This window comes from Lepisma saccharinum, chromosome 3 (assembly GCF_977018435.1).
Source record: "Lepisma saccharinum chromosome 3, izLepSacc3.1, whole genome shotgun sequence".
NCBI classification, from domain to species: Eukaryota; Metazoa; Arthropoda; class Insecta; order Zygentoma; family Lepismatidae; genus Lepisma; species Lepisma saccharinum.
The window spans coordinates 59,142,371-59,166,195 of record NC_139231.1 but is presented as its reverse complement, the minus strand read 5'-3'; the positions used below and the strand labels follow the sequence as shown (position 1 = coordinate 59,166,195).

General features: G+C 39.1%; 1 protein-coding gene across 1 annotated transcript in view; it reads left to right on the top strand.

The window, feature by feature from the left end:
- LOC145985549 (uncharacterized) overlaps positions 1-23,825 on the top strand; it is a 105,926-nt gene that overhangs the window by 25,877 nt on the left and 56,224 nt on the right. The window contains exon 2 of the mRNA XM_083119618.1: positions 18,001-18,170. Within this exon, the coding sequence (XP_082975744.1) occupies positions 18,001-18,170 (170 nt within the window). The remainder of the gene's footprint in view (positions 1-18,000; positions 18,171-23,825) is intronic.

Here is a 23,825-nt window from a genome sequence, read left to right as displayed (position 1 = left end):
ACTTGGTTTCTACTGCAGAAATTAAAGACTACACATCGAAAGGTGGAAAAAATCTGCCCTTGCATGTTGACCTGAGACTGCAGTGGCGTTCCCAGGATTTTCGAAAGGGAGGGGTTACGTACACTATTTTTGGTAGTCATCCCTCATTTTGCCATCTTTTCCTACATTTGACGTTCTTTTTTTAGGAATACTGGGCCAACGGGAAGGGTTATAACTCCCACCAACTTACCCTTGGGCACGCCACTGCCTGTGAGAATGAAATATTACTTTATGCCAAGTTTGCGTGAAAGCAAAGTTGTACAATATTACATTTCATGTTAGGCAGACTTTGATATATTCGCGGAAACATGTGCACTGAAGAAAAAAATACAAGTGCATAGCGTAGTGTAAATATAGCGTACATAAATGCTCATTTGAACTTTTCTTTTCTGGTATACACAGTACATTAAGTTCAACGTACTTGGAAGATGTATCTTGTAATAAATAATAATAACAAGTGGTGTGCGGTATCTAGAAAAGTCGGGACCGGGAACGGAAAGAAAAATTCTGTCCCGATCCCGACTTCAGCAAATGACTTCCCTACTTTTCTGGATCCCGAGCAGTCGGGAAATACCGAATGGTCATTTCAAAACGGTATTCATTCTTTTCTTTTCTACATTGCAAGTGCCTGGAACTTATCGGAAATTGTTAGTTTTCATTCCAGAAATACAAAGACAACCACTTAAGGTGAAAATGACGTGTAGAATTTGAAATTTCCAGAGCGTCGGAAAATTTCGGAAATTTCCCGTCCCGAAAATTTACCTAGTCGAGAAATTGCGAATATTTCCCGTCCCGAATGACGCGATTTAAAAAAAAAATCCCGTTCCGATCAATAATATTCTGTCCCGCATAACAATAAGTACCTATCGATATTTATTTTCAATTTGTCTAAAGCCACAAAATGTAAATGGGTGGGAATGCTCATTTGTGTACTCGATTTCGTGTGTTCAGTTTCTGGTATGGTTTTCCTATCTGCATAGTGCAACACTAGCGCATACATTTGGAATTCATTTCATTGATAAATTCACTTCTTACCGTCGTTTCGTCATCACGAGTAAACAACGGACTGGCCCAACCTTTACTTCTAATAACCTTGCATTTAGCTACTAACACGTCGCAAAAATCAGAACAAGCAGGTTATTGATTTTGTCGCATTCGATATATTTTTATTGTATTATTTCTCTTGAAATGAGATTGTTTTGTTCATTCCACCTATAATCATGCCTAATTGTGCAGTAACAAGCTGTGAGAATTATAACCAAAAAACTAAAGGAAGTGATATAAAATATCATAGATCTCCTGCTGATAATCGTGTAAGTAAACAGTGGATTCGTGCTTGTGATCGAGAACATAATATTAATATTAAAATACGAGAGTATGCAGTGCCCATTTTTGTAAAGAAGACTATGTGCGAGATCTAAGAGCAGAACTTCTGTGTTTGCCAACAAAAAAAGTACTGAAGCCAACTGCAGTGCCATCACTAAAATTACACCATATTACTTCAGTGCAAAATAATAGAGAATGTGGTGTAGCAAATTCTCCTGAACCTTCCTCTTCAAAACATGAATCATTTTTAGGATGTGCTGATAAAGACTGTGGCGATGTACACTACGAAAGGTGTGAAATAAGAAAACGTTCCTTAAATAAGCTAAATACTATGTCGCCGAAAAAAAGAAAAATAGACGTAGGTACAGAAACTGCTAGCAATGTTTCGTTGTTGGAAAACACTATTCATCGCTTACAGAAGAACAACACACGTTTACATAAAGAAATTAATAAGTTAAAGATTACAAACAAGCTCTTGCAACTTGCTTTAACCAAAAAAACTAAAGAAGTTCAAAATCTTCAACATAACCTAACCGACAATGTAACAAGAAAACTCACGAATATCTTGGGGAAAGTGTGTAATGAAGAGATTATCACCCTGCAATCTAAACTTGGGCCAAATTACGAATTCAAAGGACATAATTAATTCTTCAGAGAATAGTTTTTCTATTAACTCTGTCCATTTAATGATAATCATTAATTAGATTTAACTTGATGTTCACTGACATTAGGGTAATAACGTTGATAATTATATTTCTCCCTTGTACATGTGACATTTAGAACAGGTTAAGATAATATTATATATCTGAAGCATAAATGAAAATATAGCAAATAAGTTACAAGAAATCACAATGAAGGACTGTACAAGGGTATGAATCGTTAAATAGTAAAATTTCATTTTTGGACTTTGTCTTGGATTTTCCTATTACATTTCCAAATACATTTTAGTTGTCTATAACAAGGAAAAACTATTCTATATGCCGAGCTCGTGGCACAAGTATATAGTTCGTCAACTACACCACAAAGAGCTTACTGTTTTAAAGAAAATTTTCCACGAAAGGAGAGTATGACATCCATTGTTTACACTGAGTAGAAAGGTACAAAATCATCCACATTATATTTGTGAAATATTAAATTGAACGAAGTAGTAAAACTTCATTAATGGGCATTATATTTATTTCATACAATGCTCAATATCGTGTACATAATGTTATAAAACCGGAATATACATTTTATTCAAGAAGTATAATTTCCTTTACTGTCGTTATAAGGCAATTACGTGACATTTTACTATCTTGTCTTCGCGATTAGCCCTAAGTGGCAGACAAGCGGAGTGAAACAAATAAAAATAAATGTATGAAACGATCATTTCCTTTTTAACTCTTTCATTCATGCAATTCTTCTTTAGCATGTTAAAATTATAGTATACTTTGATTATAGAATGAAGACATGGTAAATGAAAACATGCGCAACTATCTTTGTAACACATCGATCAGAAAGTTTGAGAAGTATGGATTTTCACAATACGTTTGCGAGTTTTCAATTATGTTACTATTAGTGCCTCCCCGATGGCGTAATGGTAGCGTCGTTGCCTTGTAATCAAGGAATCCCGGGTTCAATACCCGGTGGAGGGACATAGTAGTTCGGATCCCACTTTAAACTGTAGATCTAGTCCCGATTAGCCTTTCTGTGCATAAAGTGGACTGTTGAAACACCAACTCAATCAATCAGTCATGTTACTAATCATTAAAGGAATGCCTCAATACCATCCCGAAGTTTCGATAATTAATAATTCTCCCTCCTCAAAGTAATAAAACACTTTCCCTCTCTGAACCTCGCATAGAAATTATAGCGGCCGTTTGCTTCGGCCAAGCCCCGAACGAACATAACCGAAGGGGCACCGAGCATAACCGATCCTCCCATAAGACGTCACGCGCTCGTGCATGATCGGCAATTTTCGGATGGCGCTACCTTATAGTATATTAAGTTACCTTGGGAAGCTTTACTCTATAGCTGCTCCCTACAAGAGACAGCGAATTCGTTTTCCTTCGAGTTTTTGCTATGTGCTAAAGTTTAATTGCGTCGTAGTGATAGTTTTGAGTGTAGTAAGTCTATAGTTTCCTAATCTCATTGCAGAATTTTGCCTGAAATTCATAACGAACTGGAAAAATCTTCTACAGTTAATCGTCTGCTAAATGCCTTGGCTAAAAGCTGCGAAATAGCTTCCGAGGGAACAGCTCACATCCTCCTGTTCCAGCAGCCCCAAGACCAGGCGCACGCAGAGGCAGGACAAGAAAGCGATTGCGAGCGTAGGTTTGAGAATGTTGTACGATCGACAGGCTGAAGACGAAAGCTTTTAGTTCATTGAACTTTACAGAAAAGACAGCAAACCAAGACCTACCCAACCGAATTAAAAACAAAAACGAAATCGTACACAAGGCATTTTATAAAAAGTTACTACAACTCTGTAAAATGATTAACTGGATACTCTTCCAGCGGCAAATTATTGTTGTACTTGTTTGTTCCTGAGATGGGAGTTTGGAACAGTTCGGGTTTTGTCACAATTTCTACAAATCTAGCGGACGTCATGAAAAAACTCGGCCATCTGAATGCCATTATTGCATTGAGGACGTTTGAATTACAAGAATGCTCAACTCTACAAAAAAGTCAACTTAATCTACAAATAGAGAGATGCAACAGGTTTCAACAAAACATTTTTTATCTATAAACGCTCATAAATTGCTTTTATTATTATTTTCTTTGTTGTGCATCAACAATTTTGTTTTTAATGTTATTTTTACATTATAGTATCATATTCGCTTTAACATTGTTATTGTCCAAATTTTAACGTGCTTCATGTATGTTACTTCTGACAATTTGTAACATATGTATCGTATGTTTATTTGGTCAGGAGGGGTGCCAACAGGGGAGATTTGGGGGTCCCTTCAAATAATATAAAATTCAACATTTATATCTTTTTCCTAAATATATGTAAAAATTTTACACCTTAAATGCACCATATTTAATCCATTAGATGAAGAAAAGAAAGTGTTTAAGGGTATTATCGAAGGGGAGGGGGGTGGAGAAATATCCAACTCTTACATATTAGACCTTAATCAGAGGCGTGGCGTGCATGTAACCGGTGTTACCGCAGGTAACAGCAAAATGTAAAGAAATTAAAAAGTTTTTTTCTCAATAAAATAACAACATTGTTAAATAAGTTAACCGACAGCGTTGCAGTTGAGCGTATATTGCAGAGGACATTTTTTCTGCAGCCGACAAGAGCGAAGAGACAGGCCGTTCCTCTACCCTCAAGAGGCAACAAGAGGAAAGGCCGCCTGCCAATGCAAGGGAACGGTGGGGAAAGACTTGGAGGCAAGTGTGCTAGGGGTTTATTCATATGCCTGTTTAGGGGCCCTGTTGCCGCTGCGTCTTACCGGATCAGCAAGTGTTGTTACATTGGATTTCCAGAAAAGAGCTAAATCCCGCCTAAAACAGGGATACTATTTCTCTGAAGCAACAAGAGCTAGACTGCAAAGCCAAAGCTGGATTTAAGTACAACTGACACCGTTTAGTAATAGACGAAAAGATAAGTACTTGATGCGATTCGTGATTTGGAGAAACCTTGCTCCAAAAAACTAAGTTGGCAACAGTAGTACGTACATCTGGACTTCCTCCCACCGCTGGAGGAGGGGAATTCTGTCGTCTGCTCAACGCAGAAACGTCAAACTGACCCGAATGTGTGGTTCTTCTTCCCCTTCCCACCTCTTTGCAAAGAAACACAGATGGTTGACAAGGCTCGACTACTATTCACTGGATTTTCGCGGTAACTCTCTCATGAGTGGTAGTTCTTTCTAGGAGTGATTGTGGCTAAATAAATCATTGAGCGAATTGAAAAAAAAATCTAGATCAAAGGCATGTTTTTTTTGGGGGGGGCGGTATGGTGGAGATGCCAACGTTTGATGGCCGGTAACACTTTTGAAAAAGTAACGCCACGCTACTGACCTTAATTGACACGGGGGTTCTGGGGGTATTGTGAATTAAACTTTGGGGGAACAGTATCCAACTCCAGGTCTTAGATTATTGCGAGTTTTTTAGTTAGAGGGATTGTGCCTTAAATTGAGGGCAATTACACAGGGTGGGCCAAAAGTCCCTTACCACCCCTTGTAAAAATCATTTTAGTGGAAATTGATGAATAACAACCATGTGTGACCACATTAGGCCTAGGGGGAAGTCATAAGGTGGGGGTGCCCTTGACGGCGGCCATCTTGAAAGCCGCCATCTTGGATACAAGTCCAATTTTGTAAATGGGAAGGTAGGCATGCGATACATGATTTTAGGCTAGAATTTGATAAGGAAAACAATGGTGAAGTCGTAATGTTGAAATCTTCATTTGTTAAAAAGTTACAGGCATTCAAATGTTGGAATCACACTTTTACATATGGTGCTCTACGTGCTCTACGTGAGCGCCCTCCAGCGCCACGCACGTGTGTAGTCGTTCACCCCAATTGTCCATGAGCCTGCTAAGTGTGTCAGGTAAAATATCAGCACAGGCTGCAAAGATCCTTTCTTCCAGGTGAGCAACATTCCTGATCTTCTCGGTGTATACCTTGGCCTTTAAATGACCCCACAAATAAAAATCCAATGGAGTCAGATCGGGTGAACGTGCCGGCCACTCAATGGGACCACGACGCCCGATCCACCGTCCAGGAAATTGTTCATGCAGATAATCACAGACGTTTAATCCATAATGGGGAGGTGCACCATCCTGTTGGAAAAATAAGGGAAATGTGCCATCCTCGGACAACACGGATGGCAGGATGAGATCACGCAACATTGCCAAATAATGATCAGCATTAAGGTTACCAGGAATGTCGAATGGACCAATTAGTTTGGTACCCCATAGGCCGCACCACACCATAACTTTACCAGCTCCTACCAATTTACAGGGGTCAACCCAGTGAGGATTGGTAGCGGACCAATAGCGACAGTTTTGTTTGTTGACCTCTCCTTGCACATAAAAATTCGCTTCGTCGGAAAACAGGATTTTTGAGGCGAATGTGGGATCTGCTTCCAGGCGTCGATCTGGGTCGTCTTCTGATAAATAATGTTGAAGTTGCAATTTGTACGGATGCCAATTGTTTTTCTTTAGGATGCGTCTGATGGATGTACGGCTGACACCACATGCCGCTGAGAGGCGACGAGTACTGCGGTGTGGTGATGTTGCAACAGATGCCAACACTGCGCTGGTTGTGCCTTCGTCTGTTGCAGTAGTAGGTCTTCCAGACCTGGGTTTGTCCGCTGCTGAACCAGTATCCATGAATTTCTGGAAGAGGTTGGCAACACTCACATGAGAGACAGGATGTCGATCTGGGTGCCGTTCATTAAATTCAGCTGCTACAACCCTTGCACTCCTGCCACCCCATGCCCTTATTAACTCTTTCCTCTCCTCTGTGGTTAGTGGCATGATTTAGGCACCTGCAACAAATAAAAAATGAAGGTGTGATTCCAACATTTGAATGCCTGTAACTTTTTAACAAATGAAGATTTCAACATTACGACTTCACCATTGTTTTCCTTATCAAATTCTAGCCTAAAATCATGTATCGCATGCCTACCTTCCCATTTACAAAACTGGACTTGTATCCAAGATGGCGGCTTTCAAGATGGCCGCCGTCAAGGGCACCCCCACCTTATGACATCCTCCTAGGCCTAATGTGGTCACACATGGTTGTTATTCATCAATTTCCACTAAAACGATTTTTACAAGGGGTGGTAAGGGACTTTTGGCCCACCCTGTACAATTATTGTGTATTACTATAGTCTTAGACAGACTATTGAGGAAATTCTAGTGTGGAGACAGAATTAATTTTTTGGAGGAGTCATAATCCACTCTTCAATATCAACAGTAAGTCTAAAATTTTCATGGAAACTTTGGCGAAATCTCAGATTGTGAAGCGATTTCTTTAGTGGAGAGAGAGTTCGAAAATTAAATTTTGGAGACTGCATTTAGCGATATGAAGACCCAGGGGGAAAAACGATGAATGTCGATTTTTCGCCCATTTTGAGATCGCAGCGTCATCTGATAGCTCAGAAGCTGTACTATAAGAATAAGAACGGCCTTGGTTGGAAAACGGTGAGAAGTGCCTGAAAAACGCATTATTATTTTGGCATATATTGACGTATTTATGAATAGAAATACTTGTTTTTGATTTCGTGGCAAATCGTCTCGAATGAACATTCATCGTTTTCCCCCCTGGCCCTTCATTTGATATCCACACGTTTTCAACCCCGAACGTGCCAAAGGGGAAGCTAGAAAATACTAAATATCTCGGGATCTTAAGAAAGTATTGGCATCCCATTAAATTAATATTCTTGAAAGCCTGCAAAGGAATGGATTTAAAGATTTTCTTGCTCGCTTCGATCGCAATGATATGTTACTAGGATGCGTGTTTGGCGCTTGAATGAGGTGAATGTGAAGTTTATATACTATAGCTGCATTACAAGACAAGATATATTCTCGATTATGATGAACGATTTTAGTGGTGGTTTTGAGTGATGGGCACCCCTGTTTAGGAAGGAGGGCAGATCATGTATAGTGTTCAGTAAAGCTAAGAAAGAAATTACTTTCAGTAGACACGCTGTCGTAATTAAATACATTGTGGGGATTACGATATGGTTTAAGGGCACAAATTATATGATTTGGAGGGGAAGTGCCATTGGCCTTGGGGGGACACCCCTGTATTTAGTTCATTTCAATAAGGGTCTACTGTATTACGACGGATATGGGAGGGGGGGGCAAGTGCAGGTCACCTGTTCCCCTGTCTGATTTAGCACCGCACGCCACTGAATTATATACTTAGTATATAGTAATAAGTCGTGTCTTTTGCTGTCTCCGGTCATAGCCACCCTCCCCCAAAGTTGATGGTCTAGAATATTTCAAACATGTATTTAAAGTTAAGTTCAGAGAAGAAAAATAATACGTTATTAAGCAAAATTATTTGGGGGGCTCGAACCCCCCTAAGCCCCATGGAGTCGGCGCCTATGGTGTCAAGGTATACTTAACTTGATGTAAGATTATTCTCAAAGACACGATTGTGTAAATTTCTTGCATCGGACAAACGGCTGAAATTTGCTAGTTCATTTAATTTGAATATTCGTACTTACGTAATCTGCATTGAGAAACATTTGTAAATTTGAAGATATCCGTTTGTCCGATCCGAGAAATTTACCCAAGAGGGTAATGTGAATTAATTTTAAGTGGGTGGGTGCATTTACTGCTTTGTTTTATCCCATAGTTTTTGTTTTTTTTACTGCTTTCATTTTAAAAATTTCGTTTGTGCACTCACCTTAGTACTCCGGCAGTTTACTTCTTTGTAAAGCATATTTGCAAAATATTGAGTTCACTCTTGTCGGCCGTTGTCAACGAACGAACAAGTGTAGACACAATTGCTCATAGAAAGTGTCATAATGAGTGGGAGAAGGCTAGTTCTCTTTAATGTGTGCGCACTAGCCTGTGCGAAATGCGATAATCTGTGAGTCTAAAAAATCTTCTGCATATGTCCTATTTTTTTAAAATTTATTGTCGGCATTAAATGTCTCCTCGTAATAAGAACAATTTTGCCGTGACGGATAAAAACCTAGCAATTAAACAAGTATTCGAATTTCTTTTGGGTATTTTTTTTTAGTATGTAGTTCTATTTGCAAATAAATTCCATTCGATGTAAAATTAAGCTGTTATTAATTAATAATTCTATACATTCACGGAATGTAATCTCTTTGGCAACTAAAGTCGGTATGTGTTGAACCGGAACGCATGAATACCTATACAAATAAACAAGTGACTTATATCATTGTAATCAATGGTGTACAAGTGTTGCGTTCTGCGGTGTCGTCGAAGAAATGAAAGAGCTGAATCAAAAGGGCATGTTTTTCGGTTCCCATCGGACAGTGAATTACGAAGCCTATGGATTAAAGCCATAGGAAGAGAAAATTTTGAACCGACGAAATATTCACGGGTAAGTAAACACAATGAATGTTCTTATCAAGATAAGGAAATACTGGTAAATATGCGATATCGCCCGGACGTATTTTAACTATGTTCGCCGCGCTTTCTTTTTTCGATGAATTTAGGGGTGAAATGAGTGCTAATGGAACCTAACCTAACAGGCCTAACCTAACCTTGTGTGAATGGTTTGTGGGGCTATCCGTGGATGGTTTTTGGGGCTACGAGTGAAAGGTGTCCGGGCGTTATCGCATATTTACCGAAATGCTAAGTTACTTGTCAATGTGGATGAACTCGTGTTTATCCACAGAACAGTTGCAGTATATGATACCCAGCCTACGTAGCAGACTGGTTAACGCGCTAAGAAACTGCTAGAGCTAGGTTCGAATGTTGGCCAGATATTTCATTTTCCTTTATTGGTATCAGTTCGTTATATCGGAGACACTAAAATCGGATATTTTGGGTTTCGTATGGTTCGTACTTACCAATTGTGTATTGTGGAACATATTTGAAGGTGCCATTAAGGTTTTCACACTAAAATAAGCCATTTCTTGAAGAGTTATGGAACGCACAAAGGAATTATACAAAGGAATTAGAGTCAACGAGCGATATGAAAGCGGCTGACCTTGACAAGTCCGCGCAGAGAGAGAGGGACATACATTTCCGCTGTTGCCACCTACTCACCGTTCGAGGTTCTCCCCATTCTTTCAAAATAAAAAAATAATGGCTTACATTCGAACAATTGTAAATTGCCGCTGCACGGCTATTATTGCAACAATCGATACCAATCCTGCACGAGTATTACCAGAAAGATTTAGACAATCGTATTGTGCTGTAAATTAAATGTGTAGAATCTTGAAAGTAAGTGAAAGAAATTAAATATTTTATGGACCATTATTATATAGAGAAAAAGTTCTCTTGCGAGCCGATTTTTATTAAATTAGATTTGAAATAACTTCCAGTGAGAAAGTTACAAAGAAAACTCCAAATTTTAAGTTCGTATAATATTTACAGCAATATGTTATTTGGTTACTGAGAAAACGAGAGAAGAACTTGATTCATTCTGTCGCGGTGCGGCAAAGGCAACTTCGTTTGCCGCAGATATCATGTGCCAGTCTTGTGCCACTCGCAATAACAAAACAACTGTCTGGCATGCATAACATGAACTGAAAATAAAAAAATAAAATGCCATTTACTTACATAACGCTCATTTCGTACTGCTGTCAACCTCGTCACTTGATTCAAGTTCTTCGGAATCCGTGTCTTGCAAATTTATAATGACTTTCTCGATGACATCATCTCTGACTATTTCACGCTGGAAGTCATCTTCTTGTATTTTTACTGCGTGAGCCACACAATCTGCCCACTCGGAAACACCTATTCCGTCTATTGCTTCGTGAGTCAGTTTCTGTACGTCGGCAATTTTGAAAGTCTTGTTCTTGTCAGCTACGTACCCCTTCACCTGGGCCCAAATCATTTCAGTCGGGTTGTACTGGCAATGATAAGGTGGGAGACGGACAACTCTGTGACCATATTCTCTTGCTATTATATCGATTTCGTAACTTTTGTGAGTTGGTGTATGATGTTTCACCAACAGCAACAATTCTGCTCGGGTTTGCGTGCTTGTGTGGGGAATGTTCTTGTTACAGAGCCATGCCATAATATCTGCCTTCCTTGTATTCGAACAAGGCGTTTTATCCACTTGCAAGGAATGTATGCTCACGTTGTCCATTACAATCACGGATTCGGGAGCGAGAAACGGCAAGAACTGCTCGCAAAACCACTTTCGAAACATGGCAGACGTCATTTCTGAATGATAGTCAGTACTGTTTGTTTTGGAGCGGAAAACCAATTTACTTTGGGGCACAAAGCCTGTAGCAGCTGAACCAGCATGACACACTATAAGACGAGCACCTTTTCCTAATGGCACCTTTAACCCACCAGAACCATCACTCATTCTCCAGCAGCTCGTCTTCGTGTGATTCTGGTTGACCCAGGTTTCATCTAAATAGTATATATTTGCAGTAACAGCTTTCCTGATTTCGTGCATGGTTCTGAGAAAGATCACTCTCGCAGCTACAACATCACCACTCTCCATTAAAAATTTCCTCCCATCGTTGCCTTTCCTATATCTGAACCCCATGTTTTTCAAAATTTTTAACACTGACCACGTACTGCCTGCAAACCCGATAGCTTCCTTCAATTTAGCCCTAAGTTTCACTGCAGTAGGAAATTCGCCATTTGCGTACATATCAAATATAATATTACGCAATACCCCTTTATCAAAATCGTCCAAGTGCGTAACATTCTTTCGCCGATTACGGCGTTTGCCAGGCGAGCGAAAAGAAACCGACCCTGTATCGCCGATCGACGACCTGGCTTCCTTCGCAATCGTCTGAACTGTTCGCAGACCTATCCCACATGCAGCCGCTGTACGCCCCTGACATTTGGTAACACTGCTTCCTGACGAACACAAGGCACTGTCTGCACTGCGAGATTCACTTTGGAAGAACTGATACACTTTGTACACCATATCTCGCGCTTGTTTGTGTAGAATACGACGCTTAGGTGTTTCTGTAGCCATCTTGCACACGTATATTGACAAATTTTTGTGATCACACTGAAGAAACATGAACAGTCACAACGAAAACCAAACCGATTCTTGCCGCTCGTAAAACAAAAGAACGACATCGCGCGTTTTGCACGGCAGTCTCCACCACCTCCTTTTGCTACTGCGCATCGAGGCTTGTTCAAGGTCAGCCGCTTTCATATGGCTCGTCGACTCTAACACATACCCTCAAATTTATGTGGGTTCCCTCCCCCAAAATGTACAAAATTTTCATTTCAATCAATTCAACAATATGACACTGCTACTACATTAGTTTAACAGTTACGAGACAGTCTGATATGATATGATATGATTCATTTCCATCCACTTGATCTTATAAGTACAAATAGCACTATGATATGGGATAGGTTAATTACATGTATGATTTGAGTACAAAGGAATTAACACATACTTATGCATATTAAAAAGTATAAAAGAGTATAGAAGAACTTAAAAAATAGAAGAAAAATCAAAGGTTATGGCTATCCTGTAAATTTGAAGAAAAGTGTGTCTAATATAACGAACTGTTATATCTCGCCCTCCTGCAAAACATAAAAAACTCGAAACAATCTGAATTCATATTACGAACAGCGATGCCAACCACTGAACACGATAAGTCTGTAGGCATGTCACAAACGGACCGAATTTCAAGAATGTACGCTTTAAGAATCCCTAAAAATATCTTACAAACAAGTGTGGTAGCCTGTTTTCCAAAGTTGTTTATAAATTTGGTAAAACTTTGATAGCATCCCAACGGATTTCTTCATTTTTACACAAGAAACTACTTGCCGAAATGAGTTTCTGTAGCATTTAGAAGTGCTTGTTGGTATTTTCTTTCATCGAGAAAAACTGATGTTTTCCATTTAGGCTAGGCCTATTCTAAATGGAACGAAATGAGTGCTAATGGAACCTAACCTAACAGGCCTAATCTAACCTTGTAGCCATACCTTGTTACTCTTTATGTCAAAAATTGAACTTTTTTCGTGAAAAAAGCAAAATATCACCTTGAAGAATCTTTCGCAATGCAGAATAGGTAAGTACGAATGTTAAAAATAACCAAATAAAAGAGTGAGAGGTGTTGGGAAGCTATCAAAGTTTTACCATAAATTTTAGTATTAATGGCTTTTGTAACATTACATGCTATTTAATCACGAAGGAAACATATCATGTAGTAAAAAATATGGAAAACTGCATCCTAATAACGTGAAAGACCAGTGGCGTATTTAACCCATTAGTGCATAGTGTGCAATATATTGTACATTCATTAATATTCTTCTATTCTTCTATCAAATTCTTAAAATGATTCTGTATTTGTATAAGATGGTTTTTTGGAACATCCAGAATCACAATTTTAATAACATCCTGGCAATTGTGATTGTTGAAGCTGCAGAAGAAGAAGAAGTTTTAAAATTGGCTCAAAGAGATTTTCAAGTAACACGCACTGGGTAAGCAAATTTCAAATTATAAATTTTATTTTACATTTCATGTAACTATTTTTTGTTTACCAGGAGGCTGTGTATTGCATGTTTGTGTACAGTCAATATTTGCACAAAGAATCGGATTACATAGATATCTGGAAAGAATAAAAGTTAGGTGTACAAAATATTGTACACTATGCATAGCAACCTCTTTGAAAGCCATTGTTTCATGATTGTGGCTTGCATTCTGCTTGAAATGTTGCACTAGTTTTTCCCTCATGATTTGTTTATGTAATTGTTGAGCCTCCTTATACAACAATGTATGTAGCTTGTTATTGTTTTTTGTTAGAAAATAATGAAATTTATTCATAAAGAGGGCATATACTGTTCTCAATTTTTACTTCAAACACTAATTTATCAATACGTTCATTTGTTCTTTTTTCTCAATAAAATTTTTCCTTATTTCAGGTTGAATGTGCACGAAATTCTACCGAGTGATCAAAAAGTCATGCAACCCATGTAACATTTGTTTGAATCTGTGTTACCTGAGCACATCATTACGAAGCCACTATGGCTGCCCAGGTCTCCCGATCTTACTCCGCCGGACTATTTCCTCTGGGGATTTCTGAAGTTTGCGGCCTATACATATTGTGTTATCTTTTATAAAATCAGCTGATATTTCTCCAAATGCAGGCCATAAAGTTTTTTTGACAATTATTTCACGTCTGTAGCTCTTATGAAAGAGCTATCTGCATATGGCATATGCGCTAGAGGGACAATACAGGATGGAAGAACAATGAAATGCACTCTAGTGGAAAAGAAGGACATGCGAAAGAAGAATAGAGGAGAGCATGCTTATTGTTCGTGTGATGATGTACTTCTTGTACGGTGGAACGACAATAGCGTCGTTACCCTAGCTACAAACTTTGAGGAACTCTCAATTGGCCAAGCCAATCGTTTGTCTCAGGCAAAAAGAGCAAAAATTACAGTCAAGCAACCGATTCTTATATCTCGCAGAATAAAGGAATGTGAGGAGTGGACAAAATGGACCAAAATGTTGCTGCCTACCGCACACGAATTAGGCAGAAAAAGTGGTGGTGGCCCATATTTGCATATTTTTTGGATGTTTCTGTTTGCAACGCTTGGATTTTGGCTAAAAAGGTGAATTCAAGAAACAGTACAGAATCCCTTCTCTCTTTTCGAAGGTACATAGCTCTTGCTTTGATAAAAATGTTTGGAACAGCTACACACCAGGGAGAGCAAGCAGCAGCTCCATTAGTCGATGAACGGTATGACAGGATGAATCACTATCCAGTGAAAATACCTAAGGTCAGGAGATGTGCAAATGAAAAGTGTTCAGGGAGAGCTAAATAAATATGTAACAAATGTAACGTGGGACTCCATCCTGAGTGTTTCCTACAATACCACGTGAAAACTGATAACCAGTTATAATATATGATTATTATTATTGTTATTATTCAAAAAATGTTAAAGTGTGCAAATGGTTAAAGCTTGTAACAATTTGTAGTATTAAGTAAAGTCATAGGTTTCAGTGAAAAAATGTTTTGAGTTGAAACCAAGTTCTTAATTGTGATGTGAATAAACAATACACATGTTAACTATGCATAGCGTGCAATATATTGCACACCTCGTAGTTCCATTGTTACCAACAATAAAACTGAAATTATGGTATTTGTTTCATATTTGCACCCCATGAGTTCCAAAATTATGAAAAAAATACAAAAAACATTATTAGTAAACTTTATGCACTAATGGGTTAAGGCTGTATGAATTGGCTCACTATAAAATCTCCTCAAATAGGGTATTTGCAGTGAAAATCGCTTGACTTAAAGGACCTGATTTGCTAACTACTCTTAGAATGAGTCACAACAGCAATTACAATTGTCTCAAAATTAAAATACAAATTTGCACAGAGCTAACACTCAAAGTAAAATAGTAAATACACCACTGTAAACAGCAACACAAAGGAAAAAAGATGAACTTACCAAATGTTAGCAATTAAAGCTGATGCAGCCATCTTCATCGTATTGGGATATTGCATCTGAAGAACTGGGTTCAAGAATTTACAATACCGGACCCTTTTGTAATTTCGATGCTACTGCTTATACTCACGAAATAATTAGTCGTGATGATTTATCTGAGGTTAACATGTTGACGTGAGGTGTAGAAATTGTTCATTAACGTGTATAAGTTGTAAAATAAGCTTTTGTATTCTCGCAATGATTCTCCGCATACAAGTGTGGGAACCATATTTGTTGATATGAACAATTGACGTTCGCAATTAGTTGCGCTGTCTACAGCATTGCCACACTGTTGATTTCATACTTGGAGAGCATGGATGGTGTTAGAATGTGGACTGACTTGATTACAGGTGAGTTTGGCAACAATGCATTAATCGTAAAATTGGAGGATGAAGAATGTTTGCCGTTAAAGTGCTACGAAAATAAAAAAAATTATCGGTTCGTTATCACAATTAGCGCAAAACCATTCACGGATAGCCTCACTGACCATTCTCGGTAAGGTTAGGTTAAGCAAACACAGTTAAAATTTGGGGTCGTAAAACCATGCACGGGTAGCCCCACGAACCATTCACGGTAAGATTACATTAGGCAAGCATAGTTAAAATTTGGGGTTGTAGTGTCGGTTGCAATCACGGACAATTTTGCAATTTCTACACATGACCCCCAAATTTTAACTTCAAATTCGTGATTAGGAGGCCTCAATTAGTGAGTATGCGAAATATTACAAAAATCGGGGAGGGGTCTGGTATTGTAAATTCGCTCCGAACTCAGTTGTGGTTAACTATCATAGCTATAATGACGTCTGTAACATGCACACATTTCTTGTGTTGGTTTAAAGTTCACACATGTAGAATCACTTTAGTTGCACTGAGTAGCAAGCATATATCTATTAATAGTCAATGTAGAAAGGCGGTTCCTGTTCTTTACTTTTATCAGATTTATTTTACTGAAAACTTGTTCACAATCAGCATTTGAATGTGGGAGTGTTATGCAGCAATTTACTGCAAAACTCATCTGCTTCATTTCAGTTTCTTATTTCTTATTGGCAACTTGCTCCACTCAGGTCGATATTTTGATACATGGTTCTATCTTCCGCTGGCACTGTCCGTGGCAATTGCATTAAAAGAGGAACAAGAGATGGTTCAGTTCTCTCTCCTCAAAAAAAGAGAGTAGAGGAAGGAGTTTGTTGTTAAAGTCATACATTTTTTTGCAATTCTACACAAGCTGTTATTAAAAAACACCTACACGTTTTGTAAAAATTTTTGATTGCAACTTTTTGTTTGCCAATTTCAAAATTTTGCATTGCTTTCATTACTTCCAACTCCCAAATATAAATTCGAGTCCTGAAAAAATTTTCTGCTGTTTGTAGGATAAATATCAGATAAATTAGTTTTCAACACATATGATCTCTCCATGTAACACAGTAACAGATCTCTGAAAGATGTCTGCAGTTTTTCATGAACTGCAGTTTTTCATGAACTGCAGTTATGACAACTTTACTGCTCTGAAAATACTGGTTCATTATAGTTAACCTTCCACTTCATTGTAGTGGACAAAACCCACCTTAGAAATGGAAAGAACAGCTTCAAAAACTTCTCTATCAACCTTCGATGAATTTCTTCTGCTATTAAACATTCTTCCAAATATTTTGAGCTAATGGAAAGATTCAAAGCATCCCACTGTTCAAGAAGTCTAGCAACAGCAGCATATACAAACCATTGGGTCTGATAAGATGCAGTATTCTGTGCACTGGCATGTCTAGAAATGTCGGGAATTCTTGTAACAGCCTGTCTCTTAGAGCACTAGCCCCGGAAAAATTACACACATTGCACACCAAGTATTCACATCGCCTTTATATGCTAGCGAATAAGTGAAGCAAATGAAATATTTCAGCACTGTTATGCCCGGACATTTTTCTTTGAAGCGAGTCGCTACAGAATTTTTTGATTCCATTATAACATTGCAGCCATGAGACGCAAAGCCAACAATATTTTCATCTTAAATACCATATTCTGTTATGGAGTTCATAATTCCCTTGAATAAATTTTCACCTGTTGCAACCTTTTCATGGTTGTCCAACTCAAAAATATTACAAAGTTCCCAAAATTTGTTAACTATCTTATTTGTATTCGTATCAAAAGAACGAACAACAACAATACAGAGTTTTCACACTTCCAATGTCCGTAGATTCGTCAGTCAATATGCTTAATTTGGAGTTTTGCAGTTCTTTGCCAACTGTAGTGGTCTGACAACTGTCAAATATTTAGCTTTTAGGGAATTCTTTCTGATATTAGATGCTTTTTTTCCTTTCATTGATAGGGCTATTACATTTGAAGGAAGGCCTAAAAATTTTAAAACTTCACTTGTCTTGCAGCACATTGTTGGATTGAATTGAAATTTAACACAGTTTATTTGCTTGACAGTGGCATTAGTTGATTGGGGTTCCTGAAAGAAATTCAAAATTCATAAAATAATCCCACTCTAAATGGACATGAATGCAAATTTGAATCCTGTATTTAATTCAATGAAAGCTAAGACCTCTCTCTCTATCTTTATTTGTAGGTCTGCGATGCTCATTTCCAACCAACTGATATCCTTAGGGAGACATCCTGCTATGATGAAAAGAATGGGAGGCTTCTTTCGGCTCCACTGAGAGTTCCACGCCTTCGGGAAAATGCTGTACCTTGTATTTTTCCTGATCCTTTGGCTGAATCTCCAAAGAAAATAAACAGGTTAGTCAAACTTGCTGAAGCTGGAAAGGCATTATTTTTAAGTTATCTTTTAGTCTTGTTGGCAGGCTTTATATCCTAGATGACCAGTTTGCTATTATCTTTTAGTCTTGTTGGCAGGCTTTATATCCTAGATGACCAGTTTGCTAAATGCACTAAGTATTGGCAAGATTTCACTAAAGTTCCATAGGTCTCAAAGTGAGCTTTCTAGGGGTGGGTAGGTAGGACCGACCAACCTACCTGCCTGCCTGCCTGCCTACCTGCCTGCCTACCTACCTACCTGCCTGCCTGCCTACCTACCTACCTACCTACCTACCTACCTACCTACCTACCTACCTACCTACCTACCTACCTACCTACCTACTACCTACCTACCTACCTACCTACTACCTACCTACCTACCTACCTACCTACCTACCTACCTACCTACCTACCTACCTACCTACCTACCTACCTACCTACCTACCTACCTACCTACCTACCTACCTACCTACCTACCTACCTACCTACCTACCTACCTACCTACCTACCTACCTACCTACCTACCTACCTACCTACCTACCTACCTACCTACCTACCTACCTACCTACCTACCTACCTACCTACCTACCTACCTACCTACCTACCTACCTACCTACCTACCTACCTACCTACCTACCTACCTACCTACCTACCTACCTACCTACCTACCTACCTACCTACCTACCTACCTACCTACCTACCTACCTACCTACCTACCTACCTACCTACCTACCTACCTACCTACCTACCTACCTACCTACCTACCTACCTACCTACCTACCTACCTACCTACCTACCTACCTACCTACCTACCTACCTACCTACCTACCTACCTACCTACCTACCTACCTACCTACCTACCTACCTACCTACCTACCTACCTACCTACCTACCTACCTACCTACCTACCTACCTACCTACCTACCTACCTACCTACCTACCTACCTACCTACCTACCTACCTACCTACCTACCTACCTACCTACCTACCTACCTACCTACCTACCTACCTACCTACCTACCTACCTACCTACCTACCTACCTACCTACCTACCTACCTACCTACCTACCTACCTACCTACCTACCTACCTACCTACCTACCTACCTACCTACCTACCTACCTACCTACCTACCTACCTACCTACCTACCTACCTACCTACCTACCTACCTACCTACCTACCTACCTACCTACCTACCTACCTACCTACCTACCTACCTACCTACCTACCTACCTACCTACCTACCTACCTACCTACCTACCTACCTACCTACCTACCTACCTACCTACCTACCTACCTACCTACCTACCTACCTACCTACCTACCTACCTACCTACCTACCTACCTACCTACCTACCTACCTACCTACCTACCTACCTACCTACCTACCTACCTACCTACCTACCTACCTACCTACCTACCTACCTACCTACCTACCTACCTACCTACCTACCTACCTACCTACCTACCTACCTACCTACCTACCTACCTACCTACCTACCTACCTACCTACCTACCTACCTACCTACCTACCTACCTACCTACCTACCTACCTACCTACCTACCTACCTACCTACCTACCTACCTACCTACCTACCTACCTACCTACCTACCTACCTACCTACCTACCTACCTACCTACCTACCTACCTACCTACCTACCTACCTACCTACCTACCTACCTACCTACCTACCTACCTACCTACCTACCTACCTACCTACCTACCTACCTACCTACCTACCTACCTACCTACCTACCTACCTACCTACCTACCTACCTACCTACCTACCTACCTACCTACCTACCTACCTACCTACCTACCTACCTACCTACCTACCTACCTACCTACCTACCTACCTACCTACCTACCTACCTACCTACCTACCTACCTACCTACCTACCTACCTACCTACCTACCTACCTACCTACCTACCTACCTACCTACCTACCTACCTACCTACCTACCTACCTACCTACCTACCTACCTACCTACCTACCTACCTACCTACCTACCTACCTACCTACCTACCTACCTACCTACCTACCTACCTACCTACCTACCTACCTACCTACCTACCTACCTACCTACCTACCTACCTACCTACCTACCTACCTACCTAAACTTGGCAGGTGTATAGTGGGGCCCAAAGGAAGAAATACGTGTTTTTTTTGTTTCAGCTAAAAAACGGTTTTCCAGGGCGAAACCCACTCAATTGTCAAGATGAGGACAAATTGAAGTGGGGATCTCACCCCTGTGTCCCCCTCCGATTTCCATGATACTTGGCAGGTGTGTGTATAAACGGGCCAAAATGAAGAAATATGTGTTTTTTTGTTTCAGCTAGAAAACGGGTTTAGGGGGCAAAACCCCCTCAAATGTCAATATGAGGACAAATTTAAGTGGGCATTTGACTTATGTGTCCCCCTCCGATTTCCATGAAACTTGGCAGGTGTTTAGTGGGGCCCAAAGGAAGAAATACGTGTTTTTTTTTGTTTCGGCTAAAAAACTGTTTTAGGGGCAAAACTCGCCTCAAATGTCACGATGAGGACAAATTGACGTGAGGATCATCTGACCCCTGTGTCCCCGTCCGATTCTCATGAAATTTGACAGGTGTATAGAGAGGCCGTATGTCCCCTGTTTCTTCCTATGCCATATTTACATGGTTTCGGGGTCAGATCCCCACTTCAATTTTTCCTCATTTTGACATTTGAGGGGGGGGGGGGGAATGAAAACACACATAAATGTGAGACATTCCATTCCAGGATGAAACCTTTAACAGATATAACAAGATAGAAATGTTATACAAAAATTATACAATTGTTCTACAGTTACAGTTCTACAAATTAAAATAAAAAAGTTCTGGATCTGGATTTCGGATCCGCTAGGATCCGGATCTGGCCATCCCTACTATACACCTGCCACGTTTCATGGAAATCGGAGGGGAACACAGGGGTCAGATCCCCACTTCAATTTGTCCTCATCTTGACATTTGAGAGGTGATTGCCCCCTAGAACAAATTTTTTGCCAAAACAAAAAAACACGTATTTCTTCATTTGGGCCCCTCAAGTTTCATGGAAATCGGAGGGGGAGACTTAGACCTCCCATGTAAGTGTATTATTAATTAATTACAAATCGCGCACACACACACTATATATATGTATATTAGCAGGTAACAATATGTTATAAGCACATTCTTACATTCCAAAGAAGCGTATGTGGGATGGCAAAACGGATCCGGATCCGAAAATTCTGGATCCGGATCCAAAAAATTTTAGTATCCGGATCCTTAGGATCCGGATTTTGGATCCGCTAGGATCCGGATCTGGCCATCCCTACTGTATTCATGAAATATTACATTATCAAAATCTCATAAATTAAACTTCTTAGAGCACTTTCATTATTTTTGTTGTGTTTCTTACAGAAAATGTGCCAAGTGTGGTGAAATTTGTAGGAAACAAACTAAAGGAAAGAAAGAAAAAGAAACTCGTGAACTGTTACATTTGCATTATTTTGCGACTTAGTATTCAAGAAAACTGTGTTTAGCATGATTTATTCATTTCAAAGGAATTCCAGGCAATGATTAACACATTCGGGTCTGGCCTCATAATACAGCATTTTTACCTCTGGTCTGCGGTTTTTGGTTGTTTTTCAAAAAATCATAGAAAAAATATTTTTAATTTGTTTTTATTTACCACATATTTCTTAAATCTACAAAACTTCCTCTTTTCAATGAACAAAAATTTGTTAAATTTTGTTTTCATTTTCAGACATTTTTTAATTTTTTTTTTCAGCAATGTTTTGTGAAGAAAGAAAAAAAGTACAAATGTTAATATAGAGATATTTTAAGTTCGTAATCTGGAAATTTCAATAATTAACTACATAAACTATCAATACATCTTTTGAATCTTGCATAAGAATACTTCTTATCTGCACATAACAAAAAATAATTACAAATTATAAGTGATTATCTTTTGTATGAAAAAGTGGCTGCAGGACAGGACCAGACGATGTATCGCGTCATCTGTAAAAATTAAACAAATAAATAAAATAAATGTTCATTTGATATACACTATACAAAATAATAAATGGAAAAACTTAAAATACATCAGTGCATGTAGTATGAAAAACTAAATATGCTGACCAAGGCAGTAATTTATTTTATTAAAAACATAAACTAAACGTAACGTTTCAACCTTCTAGCAAGGTCTTCTTCAGACTCTGTATCAAGTACAAAAGTAACAAAATACAAAAACAGGGCATTATATATACACAAACATTACTCCCTCCAGACTATTTAGAAAGTTGTAGGAACTTTCTAGCAGGTGGCTTTCACTTGCCAACTGTACTAAACACAATTACTTCCATATAGAATGTGGTTGGACCTTGTCTCACGCTCTTTTTCATTCATTTTTCTTCCTTCTCCTCTCCTCTTTCTCTCTTGTCTTTTCCACTCTTTCTAACACCTTCTTCCATTCTTTGTTTAACTTCAGTCCCCCATTCCAGTTCATTGAGTCTTCTTCACCTTTCTTCTCTATTTCTTTGGCTTCCTTCCATTTTCTCACTAGCATTCTCTTCTCCCTTCCTTTCTGCTTAACCTCATCCCACTCTATGTCATGTCCTGTTTCTCTCGTGTGTTTAAATATTGCAAAAAAAAAAAAAAAAAAAGGAAAAAGAGCGTGAGACAAGGTCCACATTCTATATGGAAGTAATTGTGTTTAGCCTTTTAGGTGAAAGTACAGTTGGCAAGTGAAAGCCGCCTGCTAGAAAGTTCCTACAACTTTCTAAATAGTCTGGAGGGAGTAATGTTTGTGTATATATAATGCCCTGTTTTTGTATCTTGTTACTTTTGTACTTGATACAGAGTCTGAAGAAGACTTGCTAGAAGGTTGAAACGTTGCGTTTAGTTTATGTTTTTAATAAAATTACTGCTTTGGTCAGCATATTTAGTTTTTCATAATCATGGAAACAAGGCTTAATGGTGTTACAGTGCATGTAGGAGAATCAAGCAAGAGGCAAGATGAATAGACCCAAAAAAATACCTCTTCTCACTTCATTCATAAAATACTAGAGTTTGCAACACTGTTTATATTGTTGACAATAATTATTACGAATATAACCTACCTTCTGAATTTTCAAATTCATCTGCATCATCAAAATCGTCGCTAACTTCAAACTCTGAGGCGAAATCCTCATGCAGAATTTTCGCTATGCAGTCTGAATCTAACGACGCCATTCTAAACAATGCACAGTACATCAACCCGACAACAAACAGTCGCAGGTGCGAGATAAAAATAGCACATGAGTAACCTAGCGGTCAGAATTTCAACACAGGGGCTTGAATGAACATGTGCATGAGCATAGCCCGTCGTTCAATCGGCAAAGCGATTGCATACCGCAGGATGGGCTATGCCCGTCGTTCGTCCACATTGACTTTAAGTGCACTGCGGGCTATGCCCGATGTGAGACCCCAATGTGTTAATATTTTCAGTGCTCTAAATTTGAAAAATTATCTCGCAACATGCCGTATGGTACATTTATGGATGGGTTCAGTTATATGCCCTTGCATAATAGTGTTGGGATAGTTGACGAGATATTAACGAAGACAAAGTTGCTGTGCACTTTGCGTTTTGTCCTGAAGT